The following is a 22543-nucleotide window of genomic DNA, read 5'->3' on the forward strand; positions in this document are numbered from 1 at the left end:
TCTTAATGGCAAACCTAGGTAGCAAGGAGCCAATCGAGAATCTTCCACACTAAATGTAGAAAGAAACTCGTTCCTAGCCTAGCGCGTTAATTGGTGTCAACTACTTCGCTTTTATTGTGACAACACTTTACGCCCTACGTGATTAGCAGCAATCTTTTGATGTGAGACGACGAAGATGGTCGCCATAATCGGAGATCTTCCAGCTTTCCGGTTTCTTTTTCGGGGTTTGAGAGTGCGACTAGTGGTCATCCAAACGCTTTGCTCAAAAATCCTTTGCCATTAACGCCTTGGCCAGAGGCGCTGAAAAGAAGAGCCAGTTTTACAGCCTATTGCAACTATAATTACCACAAATTAACCCAGTTCGGGTTGAGAATTGTTTCGTTCTCCTTCCTACCTGACCTTGCCGGGTGAAAAATATTACCGCGGTACCTTCCCAGTTTAAAATTTGTTTCTATAGACTGGGGAATGCTTCAGTTGGTTGGAATGCAGCCATCTGTACATATTTCTTTTGGAAAAACCACAGAGCCTAAAGTACCCCTATCGTAAAAAGCCCTCGAACAGTCACGCCTTTTCCGATATGTAAATCGGAGGAGTTATTCGAAAGATTATGCTGATTATAGTTTCGATAGTACTCCAAACAACAAAAACCATCAATGATCTGCTAACGAGTATACTCTGGCTGGAGTCGCCCGGGGATGAGCCTGCAGAATTGGGTCGTAAAATAATAACCGTTAGCCCATTAGTGGATCCCGCATGCCGCCATTCGGTGAATGCGATCCGACACTTGAAAGTGATAGCCCAAGATTTATTGATTGTTTCCAAATTATCACTCTTAAAGCCATCGTCTCCTCGCGCCATCGCCATCGTGTTTCGTCTCGAGCTCATGAAAAGAAAGTAACGCCCCAAAGGCTCCATCTCGATTCTCCAGATCTCTTCCCAGTAGAATTTGTTTTCTGCTGTGGTGAGGCTATAATAGACGTTAAAAATAAGAAAAAAACAACAGCGTTAAACCCTAAGCATTCTCCGGGCCTAAAATTACTAGCTGGCCACAAGTATTCATTACTCTGTGGTAGTTTATTTTTCCTATTTATGATAGAGACTGGCTGAGGAGGAAGGTTTTTTTTCACTCTCAACTTATTTTTTACGACTGACTTTAGTAGGTTAGCAAAGGTGTTAGTTTATTAGCAATGTCCTAAATTAAAGGAGTTTGATCATCAAAACCAAACATTGGTGAGAACCTGCAATAATTTTGGAGATTTTTTTTTCTTCGATAGGTCCTCAAGTCAAGTGATAAAAAAATTTCTTAAGAAAACAATTTCAAAGGAACAGCATCAGTTAAAAAATCGTTGAAAAAGTGTTGATAGTACAATTTCATTCTGATTATGCATTTTAATAGCATGGTCTATAACTCTTTTCGATTTTATACTTTTTTTTACTTTTTGGGGAAGCTAATCTATTGTTCATTCTTGAATGAGTGAGTTGAATGACAATAAGTAAATTTCAATTTTCGTGATAACTTTTTCATCATAAAGAGGGAAAAATTGTTTTTCAAATTGTATGAAAATATTTGCTTGATTATCTAGATTGTGGCATAGTGAATTCACTTGAAAGTCAAAATTAGAGATGTACCGAATATTCGGTCGGCCGAATATTCGGCGCCGAATACCGCCAAAAAACCGTTAAGCCGAATATTCGGCTCACCGAATAGTTGAGCCAAGTATTCGGCCGAATAGGCCGAATACTTATTTTTCAAATTTTATAAACTAACAGACTTGTCAAATTTTTCAACTGATATTGGATAAATAATAAAATATCTAAAAGTAATGATGGAAAAGATACAAAATCATCAAAAACTTATGGTAAAAGATCTCAGTAAAAGATCTTAGGTGTATCCGTGATTATTTCACTGTAAACAGCTTTATACTTTGATTATCATTTATTCCAGATTTTTGTCCATGAATCCAATAAAGATTTTGAGAAAGTCAAATCTTACCGCCTTAGGCCAGATATTATTTTAAATTTTCCGGAAATTTACTGGGGTTTATTCAGATTATTTGCTAAATCAAATAAATACATAAATTTTTCTTTTAAATTTTTTAGATTTTCGTTCAAAAACGATTTGTTTAAGTTAATTTAAATATAAACATCAATTATTCTTTAACCCTTAGATACGATTTTAACACTGCTGCTGTCATTCGATGAAACATTAAATTTTAAGTATCATTCTTCTTCATCATCAATTTTAAGTACATTCTTTAACCTCTTGTATGTTAAAGAATAATGCCTAAATTCTGTTGAGATATGCTCTTTTTTACAAATTTTAAAAAATAGTCCAGAACCGGCCGTGTGGATTCATTTGGTCGAAAATATGGTATTCTTATAGTTAGAGATCATCGTTTTTTTTGGCAACTAGAAGACATCTAGCTAAAATTCGACATTCATCTGATTCAATATAAAATGCAATTTCAAATAACTTGGCACCTGTTTTGACATCTTTTGTCCCAGATTTCACTGGAACCCAATCTTTTTGATGATAAACGTCCTAGAAGCGACAATCCATCTGATGTCCTTCAAACTATTGGTGACATTTTGAAAATCAAAGAGACCTCTACTTAAAAAAGAGCTGATGTTTTATACATATGGTTGAAAATAATCGATTCAAAAACATAAGAAGTATTAAGATGGAAGAAGTAGAGGAAAAATGAACTTCTGAGTTTCTATTAAAATCTCAACAGAATATTCGACCGAATATTCGGCCGAATATTCATTTGGCCCAATAGTTGAAGTGGTCACTATTCGGTATTCGGCCGTTCGCCGAATACCACTATTCGGTACATCTATAGTCAAAATAGACCTATTGTTATTTTACAAGATTTTTTTTTTTTATTTTGATAATGACACTAATTTACAAAATTAAATAAACTTCTATTACTGAACCATTTTTCTAATATTAAACTGGCCGTTTAATCCGAATATGAAATTTAAAAAATCACAGTGGGGAGAAGTGTTCCTAAATGCGCATATTGAGTAATATGCGCATGCGGCCGATTGACGAAATGGCTAATAGATCAACATATCCAATCAGTGCAGTTTGAGCGTCATCTTCTTTTGACACATGTCATGAAAAATTATATTATTAAACAAATACAAAAAAAAATAAAAATTCGTACAAGATTTTGAACAGTTTTGTTAAAATATATTGAACTTTAATAATCATAATCGTGCGTACAGAATCTGTAAACAAAAATGTTAATAGTTTTTCGCTCTAATTCACCTGAAAATCAGAAATTCAACAAATCGATGTTTTTAGTAAAGTTCTAAATGATGAGATATGTGAATAAGAGACAGATTCTCAATGCCCATATCAGGTAGATGAAATGCCTCTATTAAGAAAAAAATAGATTTGCCATATATTCTTTGAACTTTTTATCATTGAAACATCAAATCTACGTTTTAATAACAATCTCACAGTGAAAATACTAGAGCTTAATACTGATATGTTAAAAATATATATTATATGAAATAAATATGAACAAAATGTTACCATGAAATATGGCCATATGGATTCATAACTATGTTTTATGCAAAACAACTAGTGATATCTAAAATTTCACCAAAATTTCTGCCATGACATACGCCTAACATCATTTTTTACCATTTTCACTTTAATTATTCGCAAATATTGTATGTGAAACTGAAATATAGCTAAAATCATAAAAATACGCATTAAGCCCGCCCTGTTTCGGAAATCGGCTATTTTGACACTTTTGTTATAAAATCATTTTCTCAAAATCCGTATTAGAGGTTTTAATAGAAAAATTGCTCCAACTTGTATAAAAAAGATGTCCGCTCATATGTATATAGTTTCCCGACTCCTATCTATTGTAATATGGAAGAAAATGAGTATTCTCCTTAGTATGCGCATTTAGCCCGCCTCTCCCCTAGAAGAATTTTTAAGTTATGCTCAAATTATGAAATTATGCTAAGAGAAAAAATGAGCTTGGACATATGTATATCTGAATACCTAAGACTATAAAATATTGATTTTTTTTTCATTTTAAAGGTGAAATTTTTTTTATCGATTATCTAAACTTCACTTTTGTCTAAAATTTGAAGTATTGTACACATTTGTTAAACAATGATGAAAAAAAACGATAAAACTCATTTTTCCGGGAAAAAGTCAACATCACCAGTGGTTTTGGATTAGGTTTAAACATTAAAAAAAATTCTTTCTGTGGAATTAAATGTCAGCTTAAAACGAAGATTTCAGAAGCTTATTTTAGAGTGTCCGTCCCGGGATTTCCCGGGCGAGAATTCCCGGTAATTTGAGAAATTCGGGAATTCCCGATTCCCGGAAATCGTAGTTTCATTCCCGGGAATTCCTGACATGTATGAAATTATTTCTCTGGAAAAGCCTGAAAGCCTCCGGAATAATCCTTATTGTTCTTTTTGAAGATGTAGTCATACAAAATCATTGAGAATATGCCGATTCCTGTGGCAGTAGACATTTTGCAGCCATTTAGTGCTATTTTTTATATTAAAATAGATAAGTTTAGATAGATTAGATATATGTATTTCCACACCGTATTCATCGAACGAAAACCCACAACAGTTCGAAAAATATATGAAAAATCGCGCAGCAGGTAGACAGATTGTGTTTTCTCGAAAGTAACATTCATGCACTTGTTCTCTTTGGCTTTGAAAGTTAGATGAATTTCAAAACCATGTTTTCATATGATGAGCAAATATGTTAAGTGTTCAGAAAAACGAAAAATGGTTGGAATAATCAAACAAGTAAAACATATTTTTTTGTCAACCGCTAATTGCATGGATGAATTCTTCATTTGACTTATTCAGGTTATTTTATAGTTCGTTTTTAATTTATCATGGAAAACATTTTGATTTATTCGATTAAAAATAAGTGTAAAAACATTATGAACAGTACATTTCGAACAAATTATGGGCTTGTATGCACGAAAAGTTCAATAAGCTATATATATTTGAATAGAAGTACATATATTTTACAAGTTTTTGAATGTTTCCCGGGATCCCGGGAATTCCCGGGAAATAGGCCACTAGATTTCCCGATTCCCGGGAAAGGGAAAATGGCCGGGAAATGGACACTCTATTATTTACTGAAATGAATTTTACTACTACCCTAAAAAATGAAAGAGTCTGTTGCAAAAAAAAAAATTAAATCAAATTTAATGTTCTGATTACAGGCTGGAACAAATATCAATTTCTTCTTTTGTCACCCCCCCCCCCCCCCTTCGAAATTTCCAAAAACCCGAAGGGGGAAATAAATAAAGTTTGAAGTAATTTATGTTAATTCCAATAAAAAATTGCAATATCTGAAAGTTTACAAGACTAAAAATTAAATTTATGAAGATGGGAGTTATATCACTTTTTGTTTTCTCAATTTTATTGAATTATTCGAATAAAAATTACTTGATTTATAGGTTTTGTGCAACAATATAATATGAAATTTTGTTGCATACAAGCTTCTGTGCAATTTATTCCAATTTATTTGTTTTTCGCATTATTTTTTATTGTCCCCCCCTCGCGATGTTCCAACTCCGAGTGACAAAAGAAGGATTTGAAATTTGTTCCGGCCTAATATATAATAGATAAATTTAAAATGCACCAATGAAATGCTTAATTCAGGATCTTTACTGCAGCGGAGGATAATTTTAAAATAGAAGTACCTCAGAATCAATAGTATAAGACTTTGCTATCAGTTGGAAAAATTGCAAATCGCATTTCAAATCTTATACTGGAATTGGAATAGAAATTCAATAGAGAAACTCAGTATTGCCGATTAGTCGAATTTAAGCAACTTCAGTAGTTTTTTTTTCCATTCTATTTTTTTTTTCAAAATTGATTATCGAGTGCATACATAGCAAAGCTCTAGAAAACTCATAATTTCGAATGATTTTAAATGTTTTTTTTTACTATCTATAATTTTTAATTAAAAAAAGTCTATTATTTTATTTAGTAATCGAGGTTAAGGTAAGCATTCCAGATGCCCCGATTTTATTTTAGACATGCCCAGGTTTTCAAAGTAAAGTGGACAAGTGAAAAATCAACGGTTGCAAAATATTAAAAAAAAAATCCGTGTTTCACTGGGATTATTCACATTAAAAGAAACAGAAAGTTCAAATCGTGCTAAGTTTTTTTTCAACAAGTTGTCGATACCCAAGTTTTTTCCAAATTATTGTTCTCCGGAGTTTGAAAAACGATACGAAAGCTACTGCCGTGTTCGATAAAAGTTCAAATTTCAAGGTGTTTTTCTTCACTTTCTTCTTGAATTTTCTTCGGAAAATCACCTGGATTTTGTGTTCAAAAATGTTCTAATTTTGTTTTAAAAAAATGTGATTTGATCAATTTGCTTAAATGCGGGAAAAATTCTGCAATGTTTATTGAAGGGACCCTCGTAACTTAAATTACAGTGAAACTATTCGAAAATTTGGTGTTATAATTCCAATTTTCTAGTTTTGTTTTCCATGATTTCTAGAACTTAAAGAAATATGATTAAAGTAATGTTAAAATTTTTTTACCTACAATTATATACCAGTCAAAGCTCAAGTCCTGAAGAATCCAAAGAAGTTAATCGCCTTTAACTTAAGTCCCTCATATCCAGAAATGGTTGAACAAAACAAAAAAAGACTGTTAGGCAGGTGACGAAACAAGTTTACTGTTGTCCTCCCCCCAAGCCAAGCTGACCACTTTTCGCTCTGGTTTCCGCAAAGTAACTGCGGTCAATGACGGACAGCAAGCAGCACCTGGATCGAAAATGGCAGGTTTGGTGGAGCGATTAAATTTCATACGTTAACTTTTTTGGGGGGACCAAGCGCACACCAAAAGCGAACCGAAGCTCAGAACCTGATGTTGTGCTTCTTTTTTTGTTCCAACCTCTTCCAAAATAATCTTCCGAAATCGTATTGAGTGCTCTAGGAATCTCGATCCTGTTGAACTAGGCTAAAAGAATGAAGATTAAGATCGGGAGCGTCAACAAAAATAGAAAAGGAATAACAGGACTTTATAACGGATTGTCGTCTGTATAACTTGTTAGTAAATATGTATTTATATAATAAATTTTTGAAAATGATTAAAATGATTATGATTAAAATTTTCAAGTATTTGTTAGTTTTTCAATTAGATCTCGAACTTGGATCTTGACTTTTCAAACTGTTCGATGTTTGAATATTGAAAACAGGGACTCTTGATTCAATTGAGTTTTGAACAAAACTACCATCAGTTACGGCACGGGATTTTTTCGCGTCTCCGGCCATTCATCATAATCCCAAATAACACATGTTCGTGATAGTAGATCGAATGAAACAAACCAACCGCGCGCGCTGTCGGTCTGTTCAAGATCATGCCCGAACAAACTAGTTCACGAGAGCAGCTGAACAAAAAAAAACGGCAGCGACTTGATCGAGTGTTGTGTGGGTAGGATGCATCCGATCGTGTAATACGTGAATGATTTATGCATCGGAAAACGTTGTTGACGAGGAAAAAATATTGACTTAGCGTAGCCGCGTAGGATCATCTTTCAAATGGAAGGAAATTTCAGCCTTCTGGAGCTTGTCGAGGCAACGCAAACCTCAATCGGATCTCTCCTGAAAAGTGGCTTCGAGAGCTTAAACGGTAGCAAAGAAATAAAATTGTTAGCTTTTCATACAATTATGAATGGGGTTTCCATTTGAACGTTTTTATCACTCCAGCAGCCGGCAGCTTCTCCATTTTCACCATAATTCAATTGCCGATGGCACTAATCGTTTGAAAACAGCTCCTCTTATTAAATTGATTGCGCAGCAAGAATGGAGAGACTCAAATTATACCTCTAGCGTGAGCCCGTACCATCAAACGGTGAACATTGATACCCATTAATGGACATACATATTACCTCGGAACAACCAATTTGCCCGGTAAATATGACAACTTTCTCAGCTTCCTTTGCGTCACCTCTGCTCATTAAGCGGAGAAAAAAGATCGCTGAACAGAGCCTAAATGCGCACGCAATTTCAAAACATCCTGCCGGGAGATATAACATCATATTTTTGATAATTAGAAAACTCGATGAAATTGACTTGTTGTTTTGATCCGGTGGAGGTTATTGACTTTTTTTCATCTGTGAAAACATAAACTGAACAAACTATTAAATGCGATGCAGTCTTTAATATTTGAGAATTTTTAAAATACACTCCTGAGTAAACTATGAATCCAAATTTTGACTAAAAACATTGACTTTTTATTGATGTTTTCTGATACCGAACATTTTCCTTCATAGGATTTTATTTATCATTTTTTAAACGAAAATGTAAACATTACGAGGAGATTTCGCAGATTAAACATCAGGTGATTCGAGATTTAAAACCCTTACTTTGATATTTGATTTAAAAATGGAAAATTCCTTTCAGGTTGAAAATTTGGAAACATTTGTTTTAGCTTCAGTCGCCAGCATTTTATTTAGAAAAAAATTCATTTAAAAAAACCGGACTCTTTTTAAGTTCGACGAATACGAGGCAAGTTGTCTTTTTTTTCGAGGCAAGTTGTCTGCCGAATCCAAAACCTATTCTTAATTTGTATATAATTTTCTTTGGGAGTGTTCCTAATTTGGAATGTTAATCATTCGTGATAAGCCAAAATACTAGCGATTCACAAACAGGTATATATTTAAACAAAGTCACACCTAATTTACTATCTTCCGGCTTAAAGTTTAATTTGCACTGACTTTGCAAATTGCTCGAAGTTTGCAGAATGGGGGGAGTGTTTATTTCCATAAAACACATGTATGTAGTCATAAGCCGATATAGTTCCGCAAACCACGTGAACACAGACTGCCCAGACAGTCAGTCATTCGAAGTTAGTTCGCTAGTATATTTTCCACCATAGACAGGCGCTTTTCGTCGTTCGCCAAGTTCAAGAAACAGTGCGGCTCGATCCTCCAACATAACTTGAACAACAACAACTCATGTTGACCCAGGTCAGGGAGCCCGAACTGATGATGGTTTCCGACCTGGCCCCCTTTGAGGAAAAAGGTTTTAACAAGTTTTATTGTTCAATCGATTAACAGCAAAATGCTTGCTTCCGATCGTCTTTCCTAAAGACCGCGGCACACATCCATACGTAGTAGGTACAAATAGCGGTGAACTGGTTGATAGTTTTTTTTTACCCTTCAATGCGGAAGCCCACTCTGGCGAAGAAAAACTAATCCGAAATCAATTCGTGCACACGTGCTTGCTCGTTGGTAAACCGTAAGTTGTTGGCAGATTAATTGGAAATGAGTCCCACCGAAAGGTGTACTAAAGAGCGCCATTGCATTTTTTTTGTTTTCATTTTCATTATAGATGGCCGCCGAAAGACAACAGCGGATATTGCCGTTAGGAAAGGCCCAACCATGATGACAAGGTGTAAAAATCGATGTTCCAGTTGATGGTCACGGGCCGGGAATGGGATGGACCGTGTGAGCAAATGAATGAACAGCCATCATGAAGCCGATCACGTTCGAGTCGATCAGGAATCTGCTCAAGACTAAGAAGAAGCAGAAAGACAAATCCAGTATCGATCAGAGCTTTAAGCGGAGCGATTCATTCAAGCGCATCAGCATCCGCAAGAGCTATCTCGAGCGTGGTCGGAAACGTAATGGCTCGGCGGTCCTTCGGAGTTCGAACAAAAATTTGGTCAACATCAATGAATTCGAAGACCAGGCGAAGGTGGTTAAACAGCCGGATAAGCTAGCGAAAGCTTCTACCAGCAACGAAAGCCACCCACCTCCACCCATAGTTAAAGATGCTCCCTCGAGGCCGATTCACGAGCTTACCTTCGAGGAAAAGCTGGAATCCAACGATGCATCGCTGGACGAAAAAATCCGCGCACTTCAGGAAATTAACGACCGGTACATCAGCGAAAATCAAAACCTTATCGAGCAAACTTACGAGGCTAGCAAGCATGTGGAGAAAATCAAAATCAAGAAACCTCCACGGCCCTCCAAGCAGGGTCTCAAAAAGAACCGAACTAACGAAGTTCAAAATGAAACCCAAAATGATCTCAAATCGAAAAGTACCGAATCACTGGACACGCTCACTTCCAGCGGTACGATAGAATCCTTAAGCCGAGCGAAAAATATTTCCCACGTGAATATCAGCGCCTCCGATGTAATCTTCGAAGAAGATGAAAGTGCTGTCTACACTTTCGAACCGGAAACACATTCCGTTAGTCGCAAGACGGAGGATACAACGGATGATAAATCGTTCTACAGCATCAGTACCTTCACGATCGAGAGCAACACCATGAACAACACCCACGCTTCTTCGAAGAAATCTTTCCGCAGCAGTTTCAGCACAACAGCCAAAATGAAAGAGCTTCCTACATTGGTCACAATAAAAACTTATTGCGAACCCAACGCTTCCATTCAATCTACAACACACGTGAACGAAAAATATCTAGAAACTAGCTTCGACAGCTATCCAGAAGACACACTGGCCCAAAGAACGGCAAAACTCGACCTCAATGCCAAGGAATCATCCAGTCTGAACAAAGCTGCAATGAAGAGCAACAAAATGGCTGACGTTAAAACATCCTCGCTGAAGGACAATCGATCGAAGATCAACACTCAAACGTTTAAGCTTATTCGCAGCAAATCCCGCGAAGGCATTGTCATACGAATACCAGCAATAGACAACGATCCCGAACCTGGTAGTAAGCCAAAGCTCGACAGAGAAAAGGAACCGGAAAACCTCAATCGACAGCTGAGTAACGATTCAGCTTTGGATCTGATCGATGCCGAAATCAAGGTCGATGAAAAAGATATGAAGAACAAGGCCGCGTTGGAAGCGAAAAATCAGAAAAACAAATACAAAAAGAAAGTCAAAAAGACCAGCAGCAAAACGGCGACGCTAGATTTCGAAGATTGCAAACACCACACCTTCAAGAGTCACGACAATTTTGAACTCGAAAAGGTGAGATCACCGACGAAAGAACGCGGGGATCCAAAGTTCATATTTCCGAGTAACTATTTCGAAGAAGAAAATAACATTTTCTATGACCAAACGGTTTTCGATGAAACGGAAGATCCCTCCCCCGAGAACAGCATCCCATATGCGCTCCGCATCAAAGAAAATCCTTTCACCAAGAACAAGGAGTTCTACTCCATCAATACCGGAAGGATATGGAAGCAGTTGAACTTGGGACAGGAGGAGGATCTTTCCATACTTTCAGCAGCACCGAGAATGCCTGTTCCGAAAACAAAAAATGAATCCTTCAAATCGATGTCCTCAAGGGACTCCGGGTTCAGCCTAACACTAACCAAACCTAAGAATCTTTTCCGAAGGAAATCCAAAAAAGCAACACTTCTACAGAGAAGGAAACCCAAACTGGCTGTCAGTAAAGATGGATACTTTAAGCGGGTTATGGTCGTACAGCGTAATTCTTCCAAGAGAAAGCGATCCCTTCGGAAGACGCGAATGGCTAGCAAGGATATTTTTCGAAAAATGTACGACGAGAATTGGATCAAACTTGGAGATGGTTTCGACGATGAGTGTGCTCCAGATTTTGCCCGAGATTTTGAAATTTTTTGCAACGACCGAAGGTATGATCAGGAAATTCATGATCTTGAAGCTTTCTACGAGGAGCACCTGAAGCGGTTGACCCATTACTATATCCAAAAGAAGAAAATGAACGAGGCAGCTATCAAGGAGTTCTACCGGGACTATAGTGCCGACGATTTGGAGGAAGATAATGATTATTACGATTCCTTCATCGCGACACGCAACGATACCATCCGATTCAAGAACGATATTCAGAAAAGGTACTTTCAAGGCAAGGAGAGCGAAACGTCGTTGGAGTTTATGTTTCCGCATCCGGACAAGCGAAAAGCCGGTGCAAGTACCTCGGCGAAGCAGAAAGGGAAAGCGAAACGGCACTTATTTCACGAAGTTCGCCCATACGGAAGCGCTGTGGAACCACTAGGCCATCACCAGCACAGTTCCGGGCCGGGAGCCACTAATGGTTTCGATGGCCAGGTTGAAATGCGATTACGCCAAACATCATCAGCGGGGGATAATTTTCAATTACTGGCCCCTGTAAAAATTGATCGATCTCGACATGAGACGAAGAATGGCAAGAAAGAAGGTCAAGTGCATGAGATCTCGCTTGCCAGCATGTTTCCGTCGGTTGATGGGAAGCTGAAAAACGGTGCCGGAGAACATGGGCGTAATGGCGATGATGATGATGATGACGATGATGAAGATGACGACGACGATGATGGAGAGTTTAGTGAAAATGAATTTCTAATTAATAGCATCGGTGAAAACTTGTATTGCGTGCGGTGCGACAAGGTTAACAGTGACTGTGAATGTTACGACGATACGACGGAAACGCCCAATGATATCAGTAACGACAATGACGATGATGAAAATCCGACGGCGAACAACAATGCTCCAGGTGAAGAAAACGATGATGAAGATGAAAATTACTGTGACGTTTTCGATTGTAACGATATCAATATTGTGCACGTGAATCATAAGAAAAAAGTTAAAAGGAAGAAATCGAAGAAACGGGTCCGGAAAAATCATTCGACCTTGAGACGAGGCAACTATTGGGGTAAGTCGAACGTAAGCGAGCGCATCGAAACTGTCATTCAAGATAATTGATGCCTACGTAGGAAATTTAAACGTGTGTAATTAAAATATCGCCGACCCGTAACCGAAAGGGGTGTACAGTTTCATTCATATCTACTGTCAACGATTCTCAAACCACATCCGCAAATCAAATTTCAAGGTAAAGATCGTAAAGTGAACAAACCATTTGAAGATTGTTGGTATAGACCGTAATCAGGGAGACGTCGCCACAGTTTAAAAAATTAAAAACGCAAATATTTCTATTAGCCGTGTTATAACTATTTCTTAAAAAAAAACTCGCAACCTGCTATCGTTGGTTCAAGATATTTGACACTGCTAGAAGTAATTGTTAAGGAATCACTCCCAGAAGCGATATGAAACGTCTTGGCGTCATAAGGTCATAAGGCGACATTAGCTCCTCACTCCAACCGGGGTAGACTCGTGAGAAAATGGCAATCGGAAAGGTGATGTGTATGTGCTTGATATTCTCTCAACAGTCACTACAGTTACTCAACCTAAGCCCGTTTATAGCTTCTTATTATCTCGATCTAAACTCCCCTTCGTCGTGTGGCCCATCTTGCCACCCAAAACTTTTCCGTTATCTGTATCGTTCGTGACATCTGTATTTGAACTTTGTAAGTTGTTTTCGTTGAATCCTAAACCTGTGCACAACTTATTAGATGGAGTACGTTTAGGTACATAACTAAACTTTATGTTTGCTGTAAACATTTATGTTTAATTTGCGTTTCCGGCTTGGATTTGGGCTCAGCTTTTTTAGGGGCTTTTATTCAATATACTCAGAAGAACAACAGTAGAAACCGGATCGAAGATAACCCGTTTTAGATAATAGGATAACTGAATTATTTTGGACCAGGTGAGTATTTCGGAACACCTTGAATATATCTCTCATAAATCAATGAATCATGAATGATTAAGGGATTTTAATCTTTAGTCTAATTGGTTCGCGCTGCATGAAATAAATATCAGAAGCTTATATTTAACTAAATTGTTTCTATTCAGAACTAGGGAAAAACATAGATAGATAATAAAAATAAAATTAAAAAATACTGAGGATTTTGATAAATCATTTTTTTTAGAACAACTTATGAAATTTACAAATTAAAAAAAAAAGTTTTTAAGGTCCATCTATACATTCAAATTTATGTGTCGTATGTGAATAAAAAATTGTAATGTTACCACCATTGATTCTATGAATAGGTCAAACAGTCAGATCAATTCACTCGTAAAAAGTGTTTCCAGACAATTCCCCTTAACCCACTCTAGAAGGCAGAGAGGACTTCGGTCCTAAAGCACAAATTTCTTTCATTCATACTTCTCTCTATTTTTCCTATCTATATATTGACTACTAGGACGTGACCGGCGCCGTTATTGATATATAAAGAGAGTAGTGCATCAGTTCTGTGCACTGAGATTGCTGCTAGTTCCAAGCATCATTCTTTTGACCTCTGCATAGGATTGATGGCCTTGGCCAATCTCCGAGTAGCAATCATTGGCGATGTGGAATTTATATGCTATAATTTAATGTTCTTGAAACTGGTCCGCTGATCCCTCATTGCAATACTCAACTCAGCTAGAAGTATGGGAGAGTGGGGAATCGTGGGCCACTTTTTTCGTTGTTTCATAACTTCTTTAATATAAAAGATAAAATGAAAATAAAAAATGACATGGTTTTCTACATTTTCAAGGTATCATAAGGTATTTTTTTTAATTTAATAAGTTATTTTCCCCAAATTTTGACTGCTTGACTGACGTGGGCCACTAAATCCAAATTGACTAAATTTCATGCAAAGCTTATGAGTTGACCCAAAACTGCGATTTCATAATTCATTTCGTTATTTTAAAGCAATTTCAGATGAAGAAATAAAAAATAGAGCTGTGTATGATCGAATAGATTCTAAAACCTGGCTCGCGAACGTTTTGGCAAAATTTCTTATATAGGATGGACAAAATATTTTTCATATCTCTTCATTTGGCATTAGAAAACTTTTCAGATAGAAAAAACGTATTTTAAGTTCTGAATGTGTATAAAAACATAAAAATAAAGGTGGTTCAAGACGTGTGGCCCACGATTCCCCGCAAGCTATGATTTGCAAATTGGTTGCGTTTGTGTGACTTATTAATGTTTCATCAAAAATTCCTTTTCCACGTGAAAGATCATGACAAAACTGAGATCATAAGCATATTTTTGTTATGAACTTTAGGTTCTCCATCGATGCAAGTAGCGGGTGTTTTTTAAATTATGTAAGTAAATTTTTCTAACTTTTTTTTAACTTAATAAATAAAAGAAGCTTATGATGCGTATTTAAGTCAACAACATACAGCAATATATGCTCACGCAAAGCGACGACGAAGACAGTTAGTTTGAGATTTTTATCTCAACACACAGCTGAGATACAAAAAGTGGCCCACGTTTCCCCATGGCCCACGATACCCCACTCTCCTCTACCAATTTTTAACAATCAAGTTTCTGATCAAACATCTTTAACTTTGAAAAGCATCTCGCGTTTGATGATTTAAGGTGGATGTAAGTAGAGTAGTCAATCAAGCTAAGCTAAGCTATTTCATACTGAAACACTAGGTTTAAGTAATCTGAAAGAATACAGATCGACAAAAAGTTCAAGAAACGGTTACTTTTGAAAAATGGTCAAAGATTCTGCTCAGGATCGCCCCTGATAGCTTGGATCGATAGCATCAGATGGTGAAATATAACCGTACACATATTTTCAAAGAACATTATAAAAGGATGAATGAAAATTAGAAGCTAAAATCCATCCAAATAAAAAAAAAACAGATTACAAAAAGTGGACAGTATTTTACCGAACATAAACTAATGATTTTTGGGGCGCATTACTGTCGCTTATGGGTCTAAAACTGGGTAATTTCGTCTCATGTTAGGGTGGTTCGTTCCAGAACAGATTCTGTATTTTGTATATAAGGTAAGAATCCAATGATCCCAAATTTGTCAAATAACGTTAACCACTATTCAAAATTTATCTACTCTGACAGAAGGCTATTACATGTTTTTTTTTAGTTTTTACATTTTTTGTGTCATGATGTTGAAAAACTGTATGTGAAAAATGTAGCTCAACTTCAGTTTAGGCATTAGGTATAAAGTGATTTTTTTTAAATATTCGACAGCTGATCTACAGCCTTTTTTTCTGAAGAATGTGTATGTGTGTTTTTTTAATATCACCTGGTTATGGTAAACCATGACCTTCGTTTGAAAATTCGATCCTGGGAAGGTTCTGGAATAGATATTGTAATTTGTAATTCACCAAAATGCAAAACAATATTATCGAAACCCTTAATTTTCCGACCAATTTGTAATTTGTCAACTCTGTTGATCTGTTTTAACTTATGATGAATGAAAGCTGTTATTATATTGGAAATGTTAACGCATTACGGACCGCGAAGAAATTTTAGCCGAGAAACACCGAAATTCGAAATTCGATATGCCAAGGCCGGATTAAAGGGGGGGCAAAAGGGGCAATTGCCCCGGGCCCCCCGGCTTAGGGGGGCCCCCCGAGGGAAAATAAAAGTTTTAACATTACTTTAATCATATTACTACAAATCCATGAAAACAAATCAAAACTAGAAAATCTGGATGAAAACTTGAAATATAAAAACTAAAGAGCCCCCGTAAATAATATCTAGATTAGTTTTTGTCTAAAAAAAGTTAAGGGGACCCCCTAGAGTAAGCAGTGAAGGAGGTCTCCCACTTTTTGCGAGCTGAGAATATCAAAATCTTCTGGACAAAACCGAATTCGAAAAAAAATTAAAAAAATATAAGACAAAACACCTCAAAATTTCTTTTTTTATCGAATCATATCAGTAACGATATTCTGCACAGAACAGGTAAAATAAAGAAAAATCATCTCCTCATTATTATTACATTCAAACGTCTTGCACAACAATAATTTTTGTTGTTACGTTAAGTTTCCAAGTTATGGTTTACTGCACTTAAATAGCAGTTAATTTCGCATTAAGGTAAATATTTCAGAATTTTACCGGGCAGTATCCGGGTTAATATCGCGTTTTAAAATAACTTTTCACCTTTCAATAATTATTATTGAAATTTTCATTGGTTTATAAATTCTAAACCCTTTTCCCTCCCTATTTTTGAAAGTAAAATATTTTTAAAAAAAAACTGTAGTTGCTTAAATTGGACCAATCGACAGTACAGGGTTTCTTTATTAAATTTCCATCCCAATTTCTGTCTTAGACTTGAAATTTGTATTGGAAAATTTTCAACTGATTCAACCAACATTTTATCATCTACTGAAGTGAATATCCTGAATTCATTATATCATTTTCTAAACGATGATTCTCAAATTATCATAAAACGATCTGATAGTTGAGTTGCTAGTATCATTGAGTGATTTTCGTAATAAGAATATGTCTATGATCTTAATCTTATCTTTTTCCAGATTCAATTCATTGGGATTTTCAAATCTTGTGTTGTTTCTTCAGTTACTGAAGTTCAGTTTCATCATTTTTCAGAATTTTTAAAAATTCAGGATCTTTGTTTATGGTACTAAACTTATCTGGATTCCCTGTCTCTTTTTGTTTAATGATAACTGTTTCTGTGTTTTAAACATTTAATCTTTATTTTCAATTTTTTTGAACCGATCATTTTTGCACTAATACCTCTTTGGCTTTGAGGGCATCTGAATTTTGGTTCTGAATATAACGTGATTTCAAGTTTTGAATTCTTAAACTCTTATATCTGTATCACTATGGAATGTGGATTTAATTATTCTGTTTATTTTTTTAAATTTTGTTTTCTATGTTCCAAATATTCATGATACTTCCTAATTGTCACTAGGTAAATATTTCTCTAATAAGCACAAACCAAACGATCAATGATGATGTGAAAATCATTTATAATACCTATCCGGTCATTTTTTTAAATTAGAGAATTTTAGTTGGTGATAAGGGTTTAAAAAGGGAATTAAATTTTGCTTTTTGTAGCTTAAATCAGAGTTTTCATTGCTAAAAAAATTCTAAACTCTTCCCCAATATTTGCACGTGGTTGATTACCAATTTTTATTTGAAGATGCCAGAAACAATGTTCTACGCAGATAACATGGCTATTTGAAGAAAGTATATTGCACTCATCTCCAGTTTTTTTTACACTTTTGAAAGGTTTTGTGTTTTCTGGGTAGCATTTGAAAAAAAAAATCGAATTATTGGCCCCCTGAGAAAAATTGCCCCGGGCCCCCCGATGGCTTAATCCGGCCCTGTGACGATATCTCAGAAACCGCTGGACCAAATTTAACGAAATTATTACTTTAAGTTACCCAAAGTATAGTGTTGAACATTGTCGAATATAGTTTCACTATTAAATTGACAAAAAAAATGAGCTATGCTTCTAGATACAGCACATTAGCGACAAGCAGAAAAACGAGACATCTCGACTGAATCAAAGCAACAGAAAATTCCCCTTAATTCAACCTCGGTGGTTGGTTGCTTTGATTCAGTAGAATTACTCAACCAAGAAGGCTCATAACACATAATAGAGAGATATCCGTACTTGGTCCGCAATGTGTTAATATAAGTAAGGACAATTGTAAGCGTAGTTTAAGTAACCAGTCTGTATGATATTGAGCTATCGAAGATCGTGGACAATAAATAAATGCTCATGCAATTATTTAGCTAATGCATAGCTGACAATTTTATTGAATTATCAAAATTATTAACGTCGTCTGTAAACGTTAAACTATAGTTGGTAATTTTATTTCATAAACTGTAGGTAAATATACGACAGATTTGATAATTGTTCACAGTTACACTCACTAAATGTAGTTTCAGACTTAAATCGCTGCATCTTGCTGAAATTTTCAACCGAAATTTCTTGTTTCAGAATCCTTGTTGTACTTAATGAAAAACCTTGCATTCTTGCACATAATATGTGGTGATTGTATAATGGTATAAGTGAAAATTTGTTTCAAACGCTTTTTCGGGTCTATATGACCCTAAACAGCTAATTCCACTTTGGTAACCCTGTTTAAAAATTAAAAAAAAAAACAGGTGCTTATTCTGAGAGTCACGTGACATGACGTGCCAAACTTCACCTAGTATTGCTGCGCTGACTCTAGTGAGCTATCTAGTCTAGAAATGTTAGCTCGGAGGATGGTCTTCGTTGTGTGTTGAAAATTTATATTACAAGGATTCTAGAACATGTAGTTTTGTCCTAATCAATTGAGAATTTCAATACATTGAGGCTTCCAGCGTGCGTCCATAAAAATAATGATGTAACAGTAAAAATAATTTGAATTGTCAAGGGGGGAGTAGGGCCTAACACTTTCAAAAAATCGATTTTTTATTTTTTTATTTTCTTATTGTAAAACATTTCAAGAATGTTGTGTCAAATTTTCAAGTCAATCGAAGCAAAACTGTAGAAATTATAGGCCTTTATCTCCTCTTATCTAATACTGCAAAAGAGAGAAAGCAGAAACTTCAAACGCGTTTTTCTCGAAAGCACATTTTTAAAGTCCGTGGACATCGTAATTTGAAAACTACTTCACCGATTCTTTTCAAATTTGGAACAAATTTTCTACATATAAAATACCAAACCCCAACGTTTTCCTTTTTGTTTTTTTTTACTTTGGGGAGATTTTACAGATGAAAAATGGCGGATTTATTCGTGAAAAATCGTAGTTTTTACTTCAAACAGCCACAAAAATTTCATAAAGAAAATTTTTAAGTTAAATAAAATCGTTGGGGTCCAGAAAAACATCTATTAAAAATATTATGCTCTGATTTTTTGACTTCAGATGATTCTGTGCTGAGATACAGTGTCCACCGCAAATCCTGTTTTCTAAAAGGCATCCTCGAAAGTGCTCCGTCACCGGCTCATTTTTCAATATTTTTCTACGAAAAAATTACTAAATGTTCTTTTAACAATGCTTTGTATAATGCAAAAAATTTGAATACATTTGTTTGAACGATAGCTCTAAAAAAATTCGTGAAACTGGTGTTTTTTTTACCCGTTAGACCCTACTCCCCCCTTAAGGGGTCCTTGAAGAAATAATCTTACTCGGAAGCCATTAGGAAAAACTTGAAAGAGCCCCCTCCTCTTTCCTATCTCCCAACTGGAAGGAGGCGGCTGTACCAGAAATCAATAGAAACCTTTTTCGCACTCAAATACCCTTTCGTGCCAAATTTGGATTCATTTACTCCAATAGTTTTCGAGTTATGTTATCGTAACCAAATACACTTCCATGCCAAATTTGGTTCCATTAGCTCGATTTGTTCTCCTTCAATACAAAAAAATATATGGAGGGCCCCTTCCCACCGTTTTACCGATTGGAATTAAGGGTCTAAAATGATTATAAAAACATTTCTCGTACCCAAATACCATCCCATGCCAAATCTGGTTATTTTTGCTTGATTAGTTCTCCAAATGTGCCAAATATTCATTGAAATATTTCTCGTACCCTTACTCACTCCCAAACTCCCATGCCAATTTTGATTCCATTTGCTTGATTAGTTTTTGAGTTATGTAAAAAATTGAAAGGGAACTGCCCTTCCCCTTCCTTTCTCCCCACTGGAAGAAGGGAGGGGTCTGAAATTATCATAGAATCCCATGCCAAATTTGATCCCATTTGCTTGATCGGTTCTCGAGTTATACAAACATTTGTCTTTTGTGTGTAGGACCCCCTTCCCCCTTTCTGTAATGGAGAGGAGTCTCAAACCATAATAAGAACCTTTTCCAGCCTGCAATACCCCCACTTGCCAAGTCTCACACAAATCGATTCAATAGTTTCCGAGTTTATAGGGAACAGACAGACATTCATGTTTATATAAATCGATAAATTTTGGATAATTATCTTTGAATTGGAAAAATAAGAGAAAATTGGTAATTTTAATTGATTTTTCTTAAGTTAAATGTAAAAAGACGCATTTGGCATGACTTTTGGATTAAAATAATGGAAAAAACATCACAGAAAATTGTTACAGAATTTTTGCTTAAATCACAATTTTTTTCGTCAAAACACAGATTTTTTTTTCGGCTACCTTAATCCGATCACGATCCAGTGATGCAACTCACATAATTATAAGTGTTTTGCATGATTAAATAAGCGTTTTCTTTATGGTGCCCATTATGCCTTTATCTCCCCTACGCACGTTTAAAATGCTTACTTTTGAACGGAACCACGCAAACATGATTTAAAAAACCGCCTTGACTTCTTCCGATCCACGCAGCTTCGAAATACTCAGAGAAGTATCCACAATTCATTGTTTTAAATCGCCCGACTTTAGTTAGACGTTCAACGACTCAGCACAGCATCTCTATCACTGCTCCGATTTTCGCATCGGAACTTCAGTTTCCTGAACCTCGTCCATCGCAACTGGGCGCTGCTACAGCAGAATCAATCAAAACGATCATTATCGAATTACCGACAACCAATTGTAAGCCAGCCAGATCGCGTCGTGACCTTTGCGAGCTAGCAAATGTCAAAGTCATTTGTTCGACTACATTAGTCTGACTGGTGTAATATCTATAGAGGAGAAAAAATGGAATCATAAAACAGGTCGTCCACCAGAGACGGTCATTCTGTAATCATTTTTCTCCCTCTCATCTCCATAATCGAGTGGAAACAATCAACAATCACCGTTAGGTGAAAAATCTCAACCGAGCACGTCGACTGCTTTTTTTCTCCTATCAACTGCGAGATGGCGTCCAGATATGATTATGCTTTTAGTATATGAACTTGTTTGACTAGTGGACTTTTCTCGTCTGACTTCTTTCTTGATCGATAGCACCTCGGGAGGGCTAAAGATGAGAGCAGAAAGAAAAAAAAAGGTAACCGTTGCACATATTTTCCACCCATCGCGTCAGGTTCAAACAAGATAGCTGCTACAATTAAAAGTTTATAGAATCTCTCACGAGCTGCACCCTCGATTTGACTCTACGCGATGAATGGCTGGAACCGGCTCATCTTCACAGATTTTTTTTCTGTTTCGTTTATCAATTACTGAACGCCCCAGCAGCGGCTGCGGGCCAAGGTCTCGGTGAAGGTTAGAGACTTTGTTGGCTCGCAGCAAACGACTTGCACTCGATTCTGATGCTGCCGGTGCTACAATTCATCCAAGCGAATAAACTTTCACAATTTACAACTTTCTTTCGTTTGTGTTTTTACTAATTAATGCGTACATGCTCGGGAGGAGGAATCGTGAAGGGAATAGTTTTCAAGCAAAACAACATTCTTTCTACAAAGATGGTAAACTCGGGAAAGAAAGTAATCAAAAAATGATGAACTGGGGTTATGTTTCATTTCATTTCATATTTCATTGACACCATTTATAAATTTTCATTTAAGACTTCACATTGTATGAATATTTTTAATTATGATTGCCTAAAATTAGCTTTTTTTAATCATACCACTCGGATGTGGAATTAAAACGATTGTGGTCAGCCAATTCATTTGCTGTCAGCAGCAATCAGCTTCCATTTGAAGTTGAAAATATTCATCAGAAAGAGGGCAGAAAACAATTTCCCATGAAAAACCACCGAGTCAGACAATGTTTTGACCTGCCCACAACAGCCAGATAGATTTCCAAATTTTCCCCGACATCAAAGGCCTGTCGATTTTCTGCACGTTTCAACATAAAATTTGTGAACATAAAACCCATCAAAGCGTCATTCAACCGAATGCCCAGATTCATCTACGTCTACCGATTAATCACTTCATTATTGAACGACGACGCACAGGTGAGAAATATCAAATGCTTAACGCTCAATCCGTGATGCTGGAGATTTCTAATTTCCACGGTCATCGAGACGCTGACTGTTTCCTCTTCCTTTGAGGTCGATTCGTGGAACGCGAAAAGTACAATTGTGTGAATCGGCAATAACTTTCGGCAACCATTATGATATGCAATCTTGATTGAGG

General features: G+C 36.1%; 1 protein-coding gene across 12 annotated transcripts in view; it reads left to right on the plus strand.

Moving 5' to 3' along the window:
- The window catches only part of LOC129749178 (disco-interacting protein 2), a 194074-nt gene that overhangs the window by 138658 nt on the left and 32873 nt on the right, over positions 1–22543 (plus strand). For all 12 annotated transcript variants that reach the window (XM_055744091.1, XM_055744092.1, XM_055744094.1 and 9 more), the window contains exon 2: positions 9354–12606. In XM_055744091.1, coding sequence (XP_055600066.1) covers positions 9495–12606 — 3112 coding nt within the window. In that variant the 5' untranslated portion in view covers positions 9354–9494. The remainder of the gene's footprint in view (positions 1–9353; positions 12607–22543) is intronic.

This window comes from Uranotaenia lowii, chromosome 2, assembly GCF_029784155.1.
Source record: "Uranotaenia lowii strain MFRU-FL chromosome 2, ASM2978415v1, whole genome shotgun sequence".
In the NCBI taxonomy this organism is placed as follows: domain Eukaryota; kingdom Metazoa; phylum Arthropoda; class Insecta; order Diptera; family Culicidae; genus Uranotaenia; species Uranotaenia lowii.